Raw genomic sequence first — 18,988 nt, forward strand, 5'->3', positions numbered from 1 at the left:
GAAGAAAACAAGGATGAATATTGATGCGTTTCATATCTAGGAAGTGTATAAAAAAAAAAACATGATGTCATGCATACCTTCTATTGCAATCCTCTTTTTGGGCCAGTCTTTCAGATCACGCCACAGGTCACTGTTTGTGCGCACGCTAATGACTTTCTCAGGTATTTGAAATTCCAGTGAATAATATCGTAGTAACTCGACCCAAAGCTTCCCTAGCAGTACAGGAGGGCTACAGCCTTTGAAAACCAGTGGACACTATTTAAAATAAGAATACAATCAGGACTATGATCCAATAAGTAAAAATACTGCATTCATTTTGTTGTCTTTCTTTTGGAATCAAAGTTGTCTTCAAATTAAAGCCTGTTTGATATACAGATCAGGAATAATTGGGAAGGTACTTACCTTTCCCTTCTTGACAGCTTTGTCTTTATCTTGAGAGGAATCATTTGAGGTTTGATTATAGACCCAAAGCACATATCCTTTCTCAACTCCAACTAAGGAGAAACTCTTCAGTTTACTCATGGGCAAACCCTAAAACAGAATACAACATCAGTCTCTGCATATTACTGTAGGCTGTTTCAGAGATCAAAGATAAATTAAACTCCCTCACAATGAAAACCAGTCCTTACAGGAATTTGCACAATAAACACTGGGGAAAAAGTTTTCTATTAAATTTCTAAATAGTCTTTACTTGCATTTGGGTCCTGATTAGTGGTTGACCGATATTGGTCTTTTGACAGCCGATGCCGATTTATTGGAAAGCAGGGGGGCCGATATATATATATATATATATATTTTATTAATATGTAGGAAATTTGAAATAATTTGAAAATGGATTAAAAAAAATAAATGTGTAAAATTAACATACTTATTCTTTAGATGACAAAGTATTTTTCACAAATAAATAAATATTTAATAAAAAATATAATTAAAAAGGAAGTAAACACTGTAACCAACTGGGCACTCAGTATTCTGGGAAGCATGTGTGCATTGGGAATCATATTTTTCAAATAAAGCCAGGGTAACACTCATTTTACATACAGCACACAGAGAAAATTACATGAATATGACAGTGGGCAAATGCATAAAGTGCAGTATAATTTGAAATCACGAGTTTAAAGGACCGACCGTCACGCAGAGAACACGCGATCATGCTGGATACACATGCACACTTCACAAGATCTCACAGCTGGACTCGACCAAGTTTGCAAGGTTTGCAAGGTTTGTGAAAACAACAGAGAACAAGAGGGTGAGTGTGAGCACTGTGTGCTCAGACGCTGTTGTTCTCAGCACCGTCAAAATAAAAGTCCCGCCTCGAACACATCGGCCAAGCAGAAAAACTTATCGGCCGATGCCTATATTTGAAAAATTCCTTGCCGATATATTGGTCGACCACTAGTCCTGATCACCGTGTTGGGTTTTATTTTTTATCTTTATACGGTTTCAGGATGCAATAATCAGGCACTGGTCCTATAAACTTTTATCAGTTGATGTATTAATGTTGAATCACACACACCATAGATTCTAGGTATGAAGGTAAGATGGGTTCTTTCCGTCGCTGCAGGAAGCTGATGACCATGAGGGCAAAGCAGTAGGATGGAAGTCCACCTTCTTCCATCTGGTCCACACAACAAACCTAATTCACACACACAAAAAAACATCAAATATCATGAATGTAAAAAACAAAAAAACAAAGAAACCCTGTGGAGAGACTACTATTTTTTTAACCTAAAAACTATCTACTGAAAATAATGGAAGTGTACATGTCAGTCTCACCTTAGCCCAGTATCTAAAGCATACGACTAGTGGAGCAAGTTGTGGTTCTAGATTCGCCAGCTCAGCCAAATATGCTGTTGTCAGGCATGCACTTTCATTGCCTGCACTGACTTTGCAGATCAGACCACTTTGGAGATACAAAAAAACAGTAAATAAATAAATAAAACCACATACAATTTTTCACTACAGTCAAGAAGTTTGGGATGAGTAAGATAAAGTTTCTTCTGCTCACCAAGGCTGCATTGCTTTAAACTTCACACTTAAAAATACAGTAAAAGCTGTAAATTTGTGGAATATTATTACAATTTAAAAGAATTCTTTGAATACATTTAATAATGCATTTTATTCCTGTCATGTTATTATCTATGTTGAAATTACTTGTGCTGATTCATATTTTTGTTGAAACCATTCTTTGATGAATTCATGAAATTGATTTAAAGCTGCAGTCCGTAACATTTGGCTCTCTAGCAGTTAATAAACAGAACTGTGTGTGTCTTGTGGAAGAACACTGTAGCCAGAGCAACTTCGCTTTGTTTATGTCTATGACTATTCACACAAGTACTGGGCTACTCCGCAGCGGTACCTACCCGAACCAGTCTAAAATAGTCAGAATAAAAAAACACTTATTATAGGCGTACTGTAGTGATTCAGGTTTGGAAAATGGATTCATGACATACTCGCTTATTATATTAATTTTGTAAATTTTGAACACAAAAAAAGTTACGGACTTCAGCCTTAAAAATCTTTTTTTTAGGAATCTTTTGTAACATTATAAATGTCTTTATTCATACTTTTTGATAAATTTGACCCATCCTTGCTGAGTAAAAGTAAACAAAATATAAAAATATCTTACTGACCCCAAACATTTACATGCTAAAGTATACACACATTTAAAAGCAGGTAACTTCATATATAAATTTTGTAAAAGAATAAGCAAGAAAACAAACCTAGATTTCTCTTTGCACACAACTACAGGCATCCTCTTATAGAAGTCACCCTCGACGTTGACAAAAAGAGCTGCAAAAATGAAACAAATTATAAAAATTGTATTCTATATTGATGGTGATTTATTCTGAATGCATGAAAGTATGCTAAATAGTATACATTTATGAAATTACAATCATACTGCTTATCAGCTATAGCAAAAAAAGTATCAGTGTGTAACTCCATACCCTGCTCTTTTTCACCACAGCCAATTTAAACACTATTCCTTACTAATGCATTTCTGCAGTCAATGCTTTTTTCACTTTACAATTGTCCATTTCTTTCACTGCTTTTCACTTTTAAACTTACCACTTTTAGAGAGATGCTCTTGAGCCACGAGCAGAACATCAGGATGCTGGAACTGATCAGAAATATTTTTTTCTTAATTAGAAACACTTATTGACCAAACTTCATCTTTGTAAAACATGTGATCAAATAACTCCCAAAAACTGCAGACCATTTGGGGTTTGTGAAAGGAATATAATTGGGCTCTCAAACACATATGCCATGGTTTATGTGTTTGCTGTCAAACTGTAATCACAGCAAACTGAGATAATTTGCCTAACCTTTTGAGCGTCACCTTTTGGTGATGAAAACCTTGGGCCAAAGTGGGCCAGCTGGGGCTAGAGGAGTTGTGATGAACAAAGGTGGTGTTTCTCCGCATCTGGAGAGCATCGGCGCCGCGGATCATTTCATAAAGTTAACAGCTATAACACCAGCATTAAAGATTTTTAAATTAAACTGAGCTCAAAACTCACTTTCAGACAGCAGTGAGTGTTTGAAACAACTTGATCCGATGTGTATTATGATCACCATACAAGGCAGAAATATTTATAAGCGATGCAAAAGACTACACTATAAAAAATGATGGGTTAAATACAACCCAGCATTGGGTAAAATGTGGATAAACCCAGCGATTGGGTTGTTTTGATTGGTTTGTCCATATTTAACCCAGCATTTTTTAGAGTGTATGCACGCTATTAATGTTACCATAGTAAACATGGTAAATACGATCATTTGAAGAAATCAGACGTCAGCTATTTAGTAGCCTAACATATTGTATCTGTCATAAGTCTCGTCTCGAGAGTTTAGCTCCGCGTATGTCATAAAAATATAATAATGGTTTTTGTTCGGAAGCTTTAATAAAAAATATAGAAATTATCATTCTTTCTAAATGTGATGTATATACGGTGACTACAAATAAATAGAAACAGACTCGACTGAATAAGCAGGCAGGCTATGTTCATACCGCTTTATTTCTGTGTTTTCAATCCTGATAAATTAATTCATTATAATCAATGTATCACTTATTATTGTAAAACATCAATGCTTTTGGATTTAAATCTTTAACAAAGCATGCAAACAAACGGCTGCTTTTATCATGTTTGTTTTGTGATCACGCTAGTTCCAGTGAGTTTTCTGATAACTTCTCTTTGTTTGTGGAATGATGGGGTTGCGTGACACAGGGCAGGTTTTAGTGAAGCACTGTGGAGCTTCTGGCCCGACGGTGGAAACGCAGCATTATTTTGGCCTCGTTGCTACAGGTCCGAGGCCATTAAAGGGATAGTTCACCCAAAAATCTAAATTATGTCATTAATGACTCACCCTCATGTCGTTCCAAACCCGTGAGACCTCCGTTCATCTTCGGAACACAGTATAAGATATTTTAGATTTAGTCCGAGAGCTTTCTGTCCCTCCATTGAGAATGTATGTACGGTATACTGCCCACGTCCAGAAAGGTAATAAAAACATCTTCAAAGTAGTCCATGTGACATCAGACGGTCCGTTAGAATTTTCTGAAGCATCGAAAATACATTTTGGTCCAAAAATATCAAAAACTACGACTTTATTCAGCATTGACTTCTCTCCCGGGTCTGTTATGAGCCGTTCACAGCACATCCGGTTCGCGAACGAATCACTCGATGTAACCGGATCTTCTTGAACTAGTTCACCAAATCGAACTGAATCGTTTGAAACGGTTCGCGTCAACAATAAGCATTAATCCACAAATGACTTAAGCTGTTAACTTTTTTAACATGGCTGACACTCCCCCTGAGTTCAAATAAATCAATATCCCGGAGTAATTCATTTACTCAAACAGTACACTGACTGAACTGATGACCGAGCCAGATAACGAACGAAACATTGACTCGTTCTCGATTCAAGAACCGGTTGCATCGGTTTTCGGATCAGTGATGGGAAGTTCTGTTCTTTTCCGCGAACCGGTTCTTTCGGACAGTTTGATTCAATAAACCGGTTGCCAAAAACGGTTCACCAGTTCTTTTGCGCTCGACATAATGAGTTCATTGGCGATGATTGCCCTTGATTCAAGCTTTCGGTTTACCCGCGCTCATAACATTAGCACAGAATCAGTTCAGAATCAATCACCAAAAGAACCAGTTCAGTTCAGACGCGCTGTGTGTCAGTCTGCTTCACGCATGCGCAGTATCATCAGCTCCTCGGTTCTCGAATCGGACGCGTCCGACAGAAACGGTTCTTGAGTCGAGAACGAGTCAATGTTTCGTTCGTAATCTGGCTCGGTTCAGTCAGTGTACTGTTTGAGTAAATGAATTACTCCGGGATATTGGTTTATTTGAACTCAGAGGGAGTGTCAGCCATGTTAAAAAAGTTAACAGCTTAAGTCATTTGTGGATTAATGCTTATTGTTGACGCGAACCGTTTCAAACGATTCAGTTCGATTTGGTGAACTGGTTCAAGAAGATCCGGTTACATCGAGTGATTCGTTCGCGAACCGGATATGCTGTGAACGCGCTCATAACAGACCCGGGAGAGAAGTCAATGCTGAATAAAGTCGTAGTTTTTGATATTTTTGGACCAAAATGTATTTTCGATGCTTCAAAAAATTCTAACGGACCCTCTGATGTCACATGGATTACTTTGAAGATGTTTTTATTACCTTTCTGGACGTGGACAGTATACCGTACATACATTCTCAATGGAGGGACAGAAAGCTCTCGGACTAAATCTAAAAATATCTTATACTGTGTTCCGAAGATGAACGGAGGTCTCACGGGTTTGGAACGACATGAGGGTGAGTCATTAATGACATAATTTTGATTTTTGGGTGAACTATCCCTTTAACCCCGCCCAGCCCGTTTAAAGCACTGACTTGCACTGGCCCGACAGTGGAAAAGCACCTATTAAGCTTTGCTAGAGATAGACAGCTTAAACACTTTATCCCCTGGTTTAACAGACAAGGCTTAAACATGATCCCAGACTCAAATGCATGTCTGAGCTGTTTTAACTGAAAAAGCACTTAATCTTAAAATATATGTCACTGATTTGCCTCAGATGCACACCAGTTATGTTTTTTCTAAGGCACATTTACAAAAAAATACTTAAATGTCCTAATTGAACAATGGCCTAATTCTGGCTTAATCCAAGCCTGTGAAACCTCTTATTGTACAAAAGTTTTGACCCCTTCAGTGAAAGTCTGTTGGACTTTTAGTAGTTTTGATCATCCGTTTTATGAAAATCCAGTCTGAAGGTCTTAACTGAGTTTGGTGGATGTAGCTTGAAAACTCTAAGAGGAGACGTTTTAAAATTTATTCTCAGAAGACAAAAAAGAAGCAGTAGCTTAAATAGTAAACAGTAGGTCAGTTGGCTTTCTCGAGCCAACCTAAAAAATATCAATATAAAAGCATTTACTTATTTTAAACTCAAAGGCCAAAATAGCACATATTCAAATGTAAGCTGTGAGAATATTTGTGATAAGCACTTTCTACTCACATGGGATGGAAACTTCACATCAATGTTTACATCAGAGTCTTTGAAGCCAAACTTGGTGCAGGAAGATCCGTATAATCTGAACTGGCAATCTGCAGGGGAAACGAGAATACAGAGGTATTGAAAAAGCATTGAATAAAGGATTCAGTGAGCTTTGAGTTTACCGCTGTGCTGTTACACACCTGGAAGGACAGGCTGAAGGACTTTCTCAACGAGAGTGAGGACGTTTTGCCGTTGTTTCAAATCTTGATCGTTTAAACCGAACTCAGTGATCACACTTTCCAGAGCCGAGCTGATTGAATGAGACTGGAGTTTCCCAGGAGGAGGGATGTTCAACAGCAGCATCAGCTTCTGCAGTTCCTGTACAGAGGAGAAACATTTCAACTTTAAATGCCAAGCACAGATGTTTGAGTCTGCTAACCTCTTGATCATAATTTGGTAATATGTGATTCCGTACCTTGGCTTTCTTCCTGTGGGCTCTTTCTCTGATGTGATTGAGCGCTGGTGACATGTCTTCACAGTACACCTTACATTTGTCACATTTGAACTTCAGACTGATGCTTGACTAATAAAAATGCATAAAAAGGACCCAAATCATATTATGTGAAGAAATATGATCAATGTACTGGACACTACTGTTCAACTGTTTTGGGTCAGTAAGACAAGTAATACTTTTATTCAGCAAGGATGCATTAAATTAATCAAAAGTGACAGTAATAACATTCATAATGTTACAAAACATTTTTGTTTCAAATAAATGCTGTTCTTTTGAACTTTCTATTCACCAAAGAATTCTGAAAACAAATGTATCATGGTTTCCATAAAAAAATTGAAGCAGCATAACTGTTTTTGACACTGATAATAATCAGAAATGTTTCTTGAGTAGCAAATCAGCATATGAGAAAGATTTCTGAAGGATCATGTGACATTGAAGACTGGAGTAATGATGCTGAAAATTCAGCTTTTTGATCACAGCAATAAACTACATTTTACAATATATATAAAAAAATTAAACTGTAATCATATTTCACAATATTACTGTTTTTTTCTGTACTTTTTTAACAAATAAATAGTCTTGGAGAGCAAGACCTTTTACAACAAATTTTCCAACTTCTTACAAAATGTTTTAGAACTGTAGTGTATTTAGCTGCTGTATGATATGCTATGGCAACAAATATACAGTACTAATTATTCCAAATATGTAGCACAGTAATACCATGGTGCTCTTTAAAGTACCCTGTAAAGACTATGGTACGTTAATATGGTATTCCTTCAGTTCCATGGAGTACCTCTTTTTCAAATCGTAAGATTTTTCCCAAAATGTTATTTAAACTGCTTAAAGCAATAGTTTGCCCCGCAAAAATGAAAGTGTACTCACCCTCAGGCCCTACATCACTTTCTCACCAGTGGATCCTCTGCAGCGAATGCGTGCCTTCAGAATGAGAGTCCAAACAGCTGATAAAAACATCACAATAATCCACACCACTCAAGTCCATTAATTAACATCTTGTGAAGGGAAAAGCTGCATGTTTGTACAAAACAGACACATTATTAAGACATTTTTAACTCCAAACTGTTGCTTCAAGCTAAGATCCAAGGCCTTTATTTATAATATTGCTTTCTACATTTACATTTAGTCATTTAGCAATCGCTTTTATCCAAAGCGACTTACAAATGAAAATGATGATGGAAGAGATGTGTTTTTAGCCAATTCTTGAAGATGGCTAAGAACTCAGCTGCTCGGATTGAGTTGGGCAGTTGATTCCACCATGAGGGAACATTTCATTTAAAAGTCTGTGAAATTGATTTTATGCCTCTTTGGGATGGCACAATCAAGTGATGTTCACTTGCTGAATGCAAGCTTCTAGAGGGCATATAAGTCTGAAGTAATGAATTTAGGTAAAGGGGTGCAGAGCCAGTGGTGGTTTTGTATGCAAACATCAATGCCTTGAATTTTAATGCGAGCAGCTATTGGTAGCCAGTGCAAATTGATTAACAGAGGTGTGACGTGTATTCTTTTTGGCTCATTAAAATTTAATCTTGCTGCCACGTTCTGGATTAATTGTAAAGGTTTGATAGAACTTGCTGGAAGACCTGCCAAGAGAGCATTGCAATAGTCCAGCCTGGACAGAACAAGAGCTTGAACAAGGAGTTGTGCAGCATGTTCCGAAAAGAAAGGGCCTGATCTTCTTAATGTTGAATAAAGCAAATCTGCAGGAACAGACAGTTTTAGCAATGTGGTCTGAGAAAGTCAGCTGATCATCAATCATAACTCCAAGGTTTCTGGCTGTTTCTGAAGGAGTTATGGTTGATGCACCTAACTGGATGGTGAAATCATGATGAAACAATGCGTTTGATGCAACCACAAGCAGTTCTGTCTTGGCAAGGTTGAGTTGAAGGTGATGGTCCTTCATCCAGCAAGAAATGTCTGTTAGACATGCTGAGATAAGAGCAGCTATCGTCGGATCATCAGGATGGAATGAGAGGTAGAGTTGAATGTCATCAGCATAGCTGTATTATAAAAAGCCGTTTCTGAATGACAGAACCTAGTGATGCCATGTAGATAGAGAAGAGAAGTGGTCCAAGAACTGAGCCCTGAGACACCCCAGTAGTTAGATGCTGCAACTTGGACACCTCATCTCTCCAAGATACCTTGAAGGACCTAACTGAGAGGTAAGACTCAAACCACTGGGGTGCGGTTACTAAGATGCCCTTTGCCAGTAGGGTTGACAGGAGGATCTGGTGGTTAACCGTGTCAAAAGCAGCAGACAGATCCAGCAAGATAAGTATAGAAGATTTGGAAGCCGCTCTTGCCAGTCTTAGGGCAGTCTCAGTTGAATATCCACCTCTAAAACCAGACTGTTTGCTGTCCAGAAGGTTGTTCTGTGTAAAAAAGGCAGAGACTTGGTTGAACACAACTCATTCAATGAAAATTGAATGAAAGGAAGAAGGGAAACCGGTCTGTAGTTGCCTAAAAGAGATGGGTTAAGGGTGGGTTTCTTAAGTAGTGGAGTTATATGAGCCTGTCTAAATGTTGAGGGGAAAACACCAGTATGGAGGGATATGTTAATGATGTGAGTGAGTGCAGGTACAACTGCAGGAGAAATGGCTTGAAGGAGATGAGATGGAATAGGATCAAGTGGTAGTAGGTGGAAAGATGTGCTTGACCGATTTTTAGTGTGTAAAATTGTGCATTGATGTTTTTCATTTTATTAATGAAGAACGTGGCAAAGTCATCAGCTGTTAGAGTTGATGAAGGAGGGGGAGGAGGAGGAGGACAAAGCAGCAAGGAAAATGTTTTAAAGAGCATGCGTGAGTTAGACGAATTGTTCATTTTGTTATGATATTATGTCCGAATCCACTGAAAAGTTGTTTTTCTGAATCAGGGGAGAAATATGCACACATTAAGCACTGTTTACAAGTAAAAATAGTTCTAAACAAATATATGGGTGTATTTTGATGTGAGATGACAACAGGAGAAGGACTTTTTTATTGGAGGAAGCGCTATTATGGATTATGGATTTGTATTTTAGCTGGAAGCAATCATTTAAAGTTAAAATGTCTTAATGCTGGATTTGTTTCTTACAAACACACAACTTTTCACTTCACAAGATGTTAATTGACTGACTGGAGCGGTGTGGATTACTTGTGGATTATTGTGATGTTTTTATCAGCTGTTTGGACTCTCATTCTGACGGCACCCATTCACTTCCATTAGTGAGCAAGTGATGCAGTGCTACATTTCTCCAAATCTGATGAAGAAAAAAACTCATCTTCATCTTGGATGTCTTTAGGGTGAGTACTTTTCCAGCCAATTTTCATTTTTGGCTGAACTATTCAAACTATTCGAACTACACGAACCTCTTTAGGGTCACAGTCACTGCCTTCTGCATCCAAGCACAGCTGTAAAACATCCCGTCTAGTGAGGCAGCTTTCAATCGAGACAATTCTGCTCTTCTCCCTCCAGTTCTGCATGTTGTCTGATACACAGACAAGATGTAGACAGATTTTAGCTACATTTTTAATCTCACTGTTTCATTACATGACAGGTTATAATGGACTTTACCAAGCCTGTCATGTTTCTGTCCATCTCGCTGTCGTTCTCTCCAGTTCCTCCGGTCAGCAGGTGAACCCTTCTGGATTCGGTCCTTGTGAGAAGGACTTTGTCCAAACGCTCGTCCTTCAGGAGAGCTGCACGACTGCGAGGCTTTGGCTCTTCTGTTACCATCACTTTCAAAGGTTCGACCGTGACCCCGCTTTGTTTTAGGACTGTAACTGCGTTCATGGTTCACACTGTCCCGTCCCAACGGGCTCCTCCAGCTCTCAGCTTCATCTGCTTCCTTCGGTCTCCTGTAGCGTGGAGAAAACTTCCTGTTTCCCTTATCAGCCATTGTCGATCTGGATTAATGGGTGGGAACCAAGATCAAAACGAGGAAGAATAAAAAGGGAATTTGAAATCTCAATGTAATGACATTATGAGGATTGCAAAGTGAAGTGAGGTGATCATATTTGCTGAATGAAATCAAACATTTTGTTTCATACTATTTTTGGGATGCTTATTTTTGCTCTATAGCACATCACATTTTCTCATAAAATATGATGCATTCTGTAGCAATTTTCCTTTTGACAACCATTTGTAAAGTGAAGACATCTTGTATTATCCCCTAATCAGCAGAACTGCCACAAAGACAAAGACATCTTCCTCTGAGAGAGATTACAACCATTCGTTCAATTCTCAAATGATCTTTACAAGTATAAAAAAAGACTCTGAAGACATTTTATGTCTAATCCTCCTTAAGGATTGAATTATGGCCAGTGACAGAAAAAATTGCAAACATGACCCGAAAATCTTCTGCTACATCTGTGGGTGTTTTAATACATCAAAACAAAAAATACAGATTTTGTGGAAGAAAAAAAAAGCTTATTTATTTATGCACATGTTTATGTAAAGGACTTTGACATTAAATGGAGTATTTTAATAAATCGTTCTACTCCTTTGCTGATTTTAAGGTAAATTATACATTATGAATAATTATTTTTGACATTACTGTTTTTGTTACCTTAAAAAATGCATTCATATATGTGATGGAAATATTTTTTAACATCAAATCACGTAATACTGCAGCTTTCAGCATTTTTTAAGATGCAGAGCTGCGTAATAACCCTTAATATTATGAAGTAATTCATACAAATTCTTTATGAATGTTGTCGTGCCGCCGGTCTGATCATGGAAAGGTTAGTAACATTACTTGAATCTCATATTAGTTCCAAAGAATGACTGAAATTCCCATTTTGCACACATTTTTTAACTGTGACAGTGTGAATTATTTTTATGGATAAAAGAAAAAGAAACCTCTCGCAGCATTTATACGTGCATGTTGTCAAAATAACAACACTGAAGTAAAAGACGAGCAGAGTTGCTGTGTAACTGCTTTCTCTCGAGGACAAAGGGCAGCTCGGAAGGAGTGTCATGCACGAATCAAACTAACGTTACATTAACAACAACAACACGACAGCCTAAATAAAGTGAACATGCCGAACTCACCCAATCTAAAATCAGTCGTGCTTTATAAATGTGAGCGCGACATCCCGTGAAATGTTCAGGTGCCAGAATATTACCAAGTCGATACTGACCACTGATCAGTGATACTGACCCAAACTCACTTCCGCCGGCTACACTTGTGTCAAATCAGATGACGTTCATCTGACTGAAATTATTAAGAGAATAAAATTACCCATGTTGCTCTTAATCAAGCATAAATAAAGAAAAATTCGAATACTTTACTTTTTAAGCGACAAGCTTGATATTTAATATTGAAATCACTGTCTCATTCGAAATGCAGTTGTTTTGATCTTGTACTTCCGGGTCTTACGTGACGTCAAAATAAAAGCTTCTAGTGATTTAAAAAGGCAGTGCCTATTTCCAGTAAAAATCGCTTCTTGTTAAACGGTTTCATTTATTCCCAGAATACATTTAAATACTTGTAAACGAAGTTAAACTAGGGAGATAAAAAAAAACAACAACACGCTTTATCATTTAAAAAATTAGGCCAATGTTGCAGTACATCAGACTTGGCAACCCTGGGCAGAAACTGCTACTGTATGGATTCATTATTGCTAAAAGAGAAAATGATAATTCTAATATCAAAAATTAATTAATATTCCCATATGTTCACATACTTCATCATCAATATCCATAATGCATGTTTATTTTATCTTAAGAATACCATCTCTACTCAGGAATAAACACTGCAGTGATTGTAGTAGATTTTAGTAGTGTTTTATTTTATTTTCGCTTGTATCACAGTATTCGGTCCATTCAGCTACTAATAACACACATTTATATTAGTAAAACATGGAATGTTGTGGAAAACAATTCAAATACAATTTTACAAGTATTAAGGCACACTACAATTTGAATAAAAGGGTTAGTTTAAAAAAAAATTACATAATTAAACATGAAATGAAAGTGAATCTGTGTTTTGTTATAGTCCATTCGTCTGCTACAACTTGTTGCAATAAATGCTGCAAATTCGTTAGTGTCACTCCAGTTTAAAGGATTCAATGCAAGTAAAAACTACTACTTGCAAAAAAGGCTTATAAGCTACTGGTGGTTCTTCAGGAATTCTTCCATATAGGCGCCAAGAGCCTTCGCGTCTTCAACAGTCACTGCATTGTACAGGGAAGCCCGGATACCACCCACAGACCTGAAAGTGCAGAGTGAAACAATCATAAAAGCAGGAAACAGAATCTATTCATTGTATAACGTTTATAAAGTAAACTGCTATATCCCAGACAGACCAGCACCGATTTGTTCATAAACAATTTGTCCATATTGTGTAGAAATTAGGCATAAGTAGTTATTAAATGCAGTTATTACAACATTACCTTCCATTAAAGGCAATGAAAAGGTTTTCTGTCAAGCTACTGTATGCAAACAATGAATTAACACTAATTACAAAGACAGACGTAGAATTTTCCTAATTTTCATACAACACCTGTGTCCTTTAAGTGAGATCATGCCAAGTTTAGAAGCACCGTCAAGAAAGGCCTTTTCAAGACTTTCATCCCCTTCCTTCTTTCCGATGCGGAATGGAATGTTCATGCGGCTTCGACACGCCATGTCAACTGGGCATCTGAAAGAGTCCGTATGGCACGTGATAAATAAGGGGAGTCATTTTGATAAAAACAAAAGTCTGAAGAGATTATAATGTAGACAAATATTGCATTTAGTGCTAGGTGGTTTGACCAAAAATATGAATATGAATCAGAATGCACTTGCAGAACCACTGTATTTTAATCACAATCCAAACAAGCATGAGTAGTTTCTGAAGTAAATTAGATTGTGTAATTTGAAAACTTAAAGCAAAAACAGAACGGTCTGACTTTACCTTTGTGAAATTATGCTAAATAAAACATAACTACACAAAACAAAAACAGCAGATGGACTCAAAAAGAACACAAATTCACTCTCTGACAGCAGGTGGCGCTTACGGAACAGCAGCAATACAGCATTCCCTTTGTTACAGCTGTAAACAAAGTAGGGCTGCACTTATAAATACTACATTCATATATATTATATGAAGGTAAGTTGAAAAGAAAATACCATCTAAAATTTTCTGAAGATGGTCAGTTCCCCTCAGAGATACATTCAAATAAACCCCCACCCCAATTTAGTAGGATTTTAGAATTTTGAACAGTGAGCTTACATAGTTTACCATGGTAGCTGTAGTAAAACTGTGGTTATACAAACGGTAACCAATACGCCATTGGTTACTACACTTTTACTACAACAAAACCACGGTTAATAAGGGCTGCTCTGCCTGCTACAGTATATCCTTTTTAAATTTTTATTATAACAATAACATTTTTTTTACTAATTTTTATTATATTAACTTAAAGATTAACATTAAATAATGATTAAAACTGAATAAGTTCAATGTTTTAATATTGTGTATTATGAATAAACGTCTGTACAAGAAGAATATATTTTATCTGCAAAATTGTGATCCAGAATGTTAGAAATGTTAGGATGATTATGACAGAAAATGACGGAATCACTGACGAGTAAAATCCATTGGAGCAGTTGATAATGTCATAGATGATGTCGGATTTCTGTTTGTTAAGTCGTTCCATGGCATCCGCCCCGCCGTTGTTCTTGATCCACTCCAGAACCAAACCCATAATGTAAATACTGCAAGAAAAACAAGCATTTAATATTAATTATATTATTATTAATAATATTAAGGTTGAGGTTTATAAGAAAAATAGGTGAACACTAAAATTATAAAAGGGTTCCTGGGAAAAAAAAAAAAACTGAGAAAAGGATCCTTGTAAGCTGGAAAAGTGATCTACAAACAGATCCTGAAATAAACAACGAGGCTGTTTGTTTTAGTAATTACAAAACCATTAAACCTCATTAAAAGTGGTTAACCCGGTCAGGGCGGGGCGGCACATGCAAAACATGCAAAGATTGTGGCAACTTTAACATTTGAAAGGATACTATGGCAAAGTTATTGCTTTCCTTATACAAACTGATCTTGTCTTGACTGGTAAGCCTTTGTAGTTATTGTTTTTCTTGGATAAAGCTACCTAGAATTGGCGAGCTGACAATAATGTTAATAATTTAAATGAAGGCTACTGACTACAGAGGCACAGTATGATGAATAAAGAAAAGCAGTACCTGAAGCATGGAGGAGTGTTGTAGAGCGAGTTATTGCCAGCCTGCACCTGATAGTCCAGTATAATAGGGCACTCTTTCAAAGCTTTCCCCATCAAATCCTCTCTGACAATGACAACTGTCACACCAGCACACCCGACATTCTTCTGTGCACCGGCAAATATCAGACCAAACTGTAGAAACGAACAGAGACTCAACATGATATCTATGAAAAACTACTTTAATGAACAAAAAACTACACTAAAGTAGTAAGTTTAATGAACATGAAGTATCACCAACCTTTGACACATCTACTGGCCTGGAGAGGAAGTTGGATGACATATCACTGACAAGAAGCACTCCTTTAGTGTCCGGGATGAAGTTAAACTCAACACCGTGCACCGTCTCATTGCAGCAGTAGTAGACGTAAGAAGCTGAAGGATTCAGTGACCAAGTGCTACTGTCTGGGATTTCTGTGAAAATAAAGTTTGCTTCATCACCATAAGTCATGTTCTTTTTTAAATGCCCAGTTGTATTATCGAAGTATATTTTTAAACTGTACTTGCAGATATAATATGAAGATGAAATAAAATGCCACTTAAGTGTACTTACTTTGGAATAATGTAAAATTAAAAGCTTTATTAAAGTCCAGTAAAGTGAAAGTGAAAGTGACGTGACATTCAGCCATCTTATGGTGACCCATACTCAGAATTCGTGCTCTGCATTTAACCCATCCGAAGTGCACACAACACAAAAGAGCAGTGAGGTTACACACACACTGTTTACACACACCCGGAGCAGTGGGCACCATTTATGCTGCGGCGCCCGGGGAGCAGTTGGGGGTTCGATGCCTTGCTCAAGGGCACCTAAGTCAATGGTATGGCGTTAAAGGTGGAGAGAGCTTAACATGTACATGCTTGTCCCCCCACCCACAATTCCTGCCGGCCCGAGACTCGAACTCACAACCCTTCGATTGGGAGTCCGACTCTCTAACCATTAGGCCACGTGCATTCCCACAAAAGCTTAATTAAAAAACAAAATAAATATTAAAGTACATTTTAAATCTTTATGTTTTAATAATCTTTTGTCATTCTTTAAAGAAGTACATGTGTTTGGATGTGTTGACTAACATACTAAAAGACGTTTATAGAGGTTAGACGTTTTAAGTTAATATATTTTAAATACATTTAAGTTGCAACTTTATCATTACAAAACATGTAATTGCAAATATATTTAAATGCATAACACAAATGTCAATAGAAATGGCGTTAAAGTACATTTTAGCTTAACATAAATGCTTGTAAGTACACCAAACAATAACTTTAACCGTATTTCAAAGACAATAAAGTCACTTATGAAAATGCATGTAAAGATGTGCTAAAAGTCCTACTTAAGTGAAGTGCATTTTACACATTTTAATAAGTTTGCGAATTTATGTATATTCATTCAAAGTATACTATTTCCATACAAAGCAAAATAATGCTAAAATGTACTTCGCAAGGGACACACCAATTATTTTGGAAAAAATGTAAAATATACCAGATAGATTGAACAGTGTTTTTTTTTTATTTTTTTTTTTATAAAGATCATCTGTTCTTCATAAAGCACCTCTCAGCAATGAAAATATAGCTGTACTCCAATTACTTACTGGTGTAGCTATCCAGTTTTGGATGAATCACATTCACTTTTCCATACTTCTCTGCCTCTTTGGCTGCCTTTGCAGACCACGTCCCTGTGACCAGATAATCAGCACACCTGTCCTCCTTCAGACCGATCAGATTCAGAGGAACCCCGCTGAACTGTCCCGAGCCTCCGCCTTGCAGGAACAGTATCTTATAGTTTTCAGGGACATTCCTGTTCAGAGTGAATGCAAAGTATACATTTGCTATGGAGTTTGAATGAAGACATCTCCAATTTCTAGTTGAGGGACAGATGTAAACACTCACAGAAGCTCACGGAGAAGGTTTTCAGTAGTGTTTATAATCTTGGAGAAATCAGACGATCTGTGGCTCATTTCTGGATGCAAGAGAGAAATAAACACCTCAGAAACATTGCATTACACACAGACATTAAAACATTAAAAATGCATATCCTTACCAAGAATGCTTATCCCAGTGCCACTGCAATCAAGCAGCTCCTTCTGTGCTTGGAGTAAAACCTAAGAACAGAAAAATATCCAATAAATAACTTTTTTTTTTTTAAAATCCAAAATAGGTTTGCTTTGTTTTAACTACCATTAACAAAAGGTATTTTAAAGACCTTTTAAAGGACTGACTGGCTTTTAAAGGAACTGATCACTCAGAAATTAAAATCTGCTGACAATGTCCTCACCCTCAGGCCTTCCAGGATGCAGATGAGTTTGTTTCTTTATGGGAACAGATTTGGAGAAATGTAGCAAAGCATCACTTGCTCACCAATGGATCCTCTGCAGTGAATGAGTGCCATTAGAATTAAAGTCCAATCAGATGATAAAAACATCAAAGTAATCTCCAGTCCATCAGTTAATGTATTGTAAAGTGAAAAGCTGCATGTTTGCCAAAAACAAATTATTCATTAAGATGCTTTTAACTTCAATCTGTTGCTTACAGCTGAAATATGAGTCCTCTGTCCATAATATTGTTTTCTCAGGTAAATAAAAATAAATAAATAAATAAATAAAAGAAGTAGTAATCTTGTCTGAATCAGGAGAGAAATATGCACAGATCAAGCACTGTTTACGAGCAAAACAGTCTTAAACAAATATGTTGTTGGAAAGGGGGGTGGACTTTTTCTCCAGTGTTCCACCAGCATTATTATGGACGCATATTTTGGCCAAAGATGATGTTTTTAAAGTTATAACTAACAAACATTTAACTTTTCTTTTCACAAGACATTAACTGATGGACTGGAGTGGTACTTGCGAATTATTATTATGTTTTTATCGTTTGTTTGGGCTCTCATTCTGACGGCACCCATTCACTGCAAAGGACCCATTGGTGAGCAAGTGATGTAACGCTACATTTCTCCAAATCAACCTCAGCAAAAGATAAAAGGCTGGACACGACTTATGTGAAGCCAATGTTAAATGAATCTACGAAGTGTATTTTTTACATTTTAACATGTTTGCTGATTTACGTATCCAGAGAGTTGCATTTCAGTCAACAGGCGAATCTGAACGCCAAGTTGCGGCTGATGCAACATTGGCACATGCAGACCAGCAAAACGCAAGAGTGGTGTTTTAATGCTTACAGCGCATCCAAACCCTACATCCCAAATCATGCACAACGTTTTTGTACATTACAGCATCGTAAAACAGTTTTGCATGCACACTGGTGGTGCTTTGTAGTTGATAGATAGATAGATAGATAGATAGATAGATAGATAGATAGATAGATAGATGATGTAACGTTAATCGTAGAGTTCAGATCTATGATCACGCAGCATTATTTACGCTACTATCAATGCGAAGACGCAACACCTAGTATTGTGCAAAAATATAATCAACTTTTATTGTGTAATATTTTTACCAATATTTTGGGTATGCACTTACCGATTGTGGAAGTTTAGCTGGTCCCGCTCCAAAATTGATGGTCTGTTTCTTCTCCATGTTTTCAGTAAGTCTGTTTATTCTGGCCGTGGGATTTAAATCTTTCTGAAACTCCTCCACTTGACCTACTTCTCTCTAAGTGATTTTGACTGACACTATTATTCTCTTTACACATGATTACACCTAATGTGCAAGTTTCCTGCTTGTTTTCATTGGCGCACGGTATATCTGGAATGTCTGCTTTCGGCTGTTTGATTGGATGGTGTGTTTATGACGTTGCTGGGATAGCTTCGTGC

The 18,988-nt window shown here is 37.1% G+C and overlaps 2 protein-coding genes across 2 annotated transcripts in view; both read right to left on the bottom strand.

Annotated features, from left to right (window-relative positions):
* tut7 (terminal uridylyl transferase 7) overlaps positions 1 to 12,356 on the bottom strand; it is a 29,230-nt gene extending 16,874 nt beyond the window's left edge. The window contains exons 1-13 of the mRNA XM_042725148.1: positions 12,293 to 12,356; positions 12,053 to 12,215; positions 10,574 to 10,905; positions 10,369 to 10,487; positions 6,965 to 7,072; positions 6,690 to 6,867; positions 6,511 to 6,599; positions 3,070 to 3,121; positions 2,724 to 2,793; positions 1,777 to 1,903; positions 1,517 to 1,636; positions 403 to 531; positions 78 to 255 (exon numbers count right to left, since the gene is read on the bottom strand). Of these exons, the coding sequence (XP_042581082.1) occupies positions 78 to 255; positions 403 to 531; positions 1,517 to 1,636; positions 1,777 to 1,903; positions 2,724 to 2,793; positions 3,070 to 3,121; positions 6,511 to 6,599; positions 6,690 to 6,867; positions 6,965 to 7,072; positions 10,369 to 10,487; positions 10,574 to 10,898 (1,495 nt within the window). The 5' untranslated portion in view covers positions 10,899 to 10,905; positions 12,053 to 12,215; positions 12,293 to 12,356. The remainder of the gene's footprint in view (positions 1 to 77; positions 256 to 402; positions 532 to 1,516; positions 1,637 to 1,776; positions 1,904 to 2,723; positions 2,794 to 3,069; positions 3,122 to 6,510; positions 6,600 to 6,689; positions 6,868 to 6,964; positions 7,073 to 10,368; positions 10,488 to 10,573; positions 10,906 to 12,052; positions 12,216 to 12,292) is intronic.
* A 417-nt stretch (positions 12,357 to 12,773) lies between these two features.
* Positions 12,774 to 18,921, bottom strand: psat1 (phosphoserine aminotransferase 1). The gene is made up of 9 exons (XM_042725149.1): positions 18,696 to 18,921; positions 17,264 to 17,324; positions 17,113 to 17,182; positions 16,815 to 17,020; positions 15,467 to 15,639; positions 15,191 to 15,360; positions 14,573 to 14,701; positions 13,506 to 13,643; positions 12,774 to 13,214 (listed from the first exon to the last, which is right to left on the bottom strand). The coding sequence occupies exons 1-9, from the start codon at positions 18,750 to 18,752 to the stop codon at positions 13,112 to 13,114; spliced, it is 1,107 nt and encodes a 368-aa protein (XP_042581083.1). The 5' UTR covers positions 18,753 to 18,921; the 3' UTR covers positions 12,774 to 13,111.
* Between the last annotated feature and the right edge of the window lie 67 nt (positions 18,922 to 18,988).

Source organism: Cyprinus carpio, chromosome B5 (assembly GCF_018340385.1).
Source record: "Cyprinus carpio isolate SPL01 chromosome B5, ASM1834038v1, whole genome shotgun sequence".
Classification (NCBI taxonomy): domain Eukaryota; kingdom Metazoa; phylum Chordata; class Actinopteri; order Cypriniformes; family Cyprinidae; genus Cyprinus; species Cyprinus carpio.

Excerpts from the sequence above, each read along its gene's own strand:
- psat1 (XM_042725149.1), bottom strand. The coding sequence starts at position 18,752 with ATGGAGAAGAAACAGACCATCAATTTTGGAGCGGGACCAGCTAAACTT. Across the intron at positions 17,021-17,112 it reads AACCTTCTCCGTGAGCTTCT|GAATGTCCCTGAAAACTATA; the intron begins GTGAGTGTTTAC and ends CACTCTGAACAG. Across the intron at positions 13,644-14,572 it reads TGCTCCAATGGATTTTACTC|ATGCCCAGTTGACATGGCGT; the intron begins GTCAGTGATTCC and ends GGACTCTTTCAG.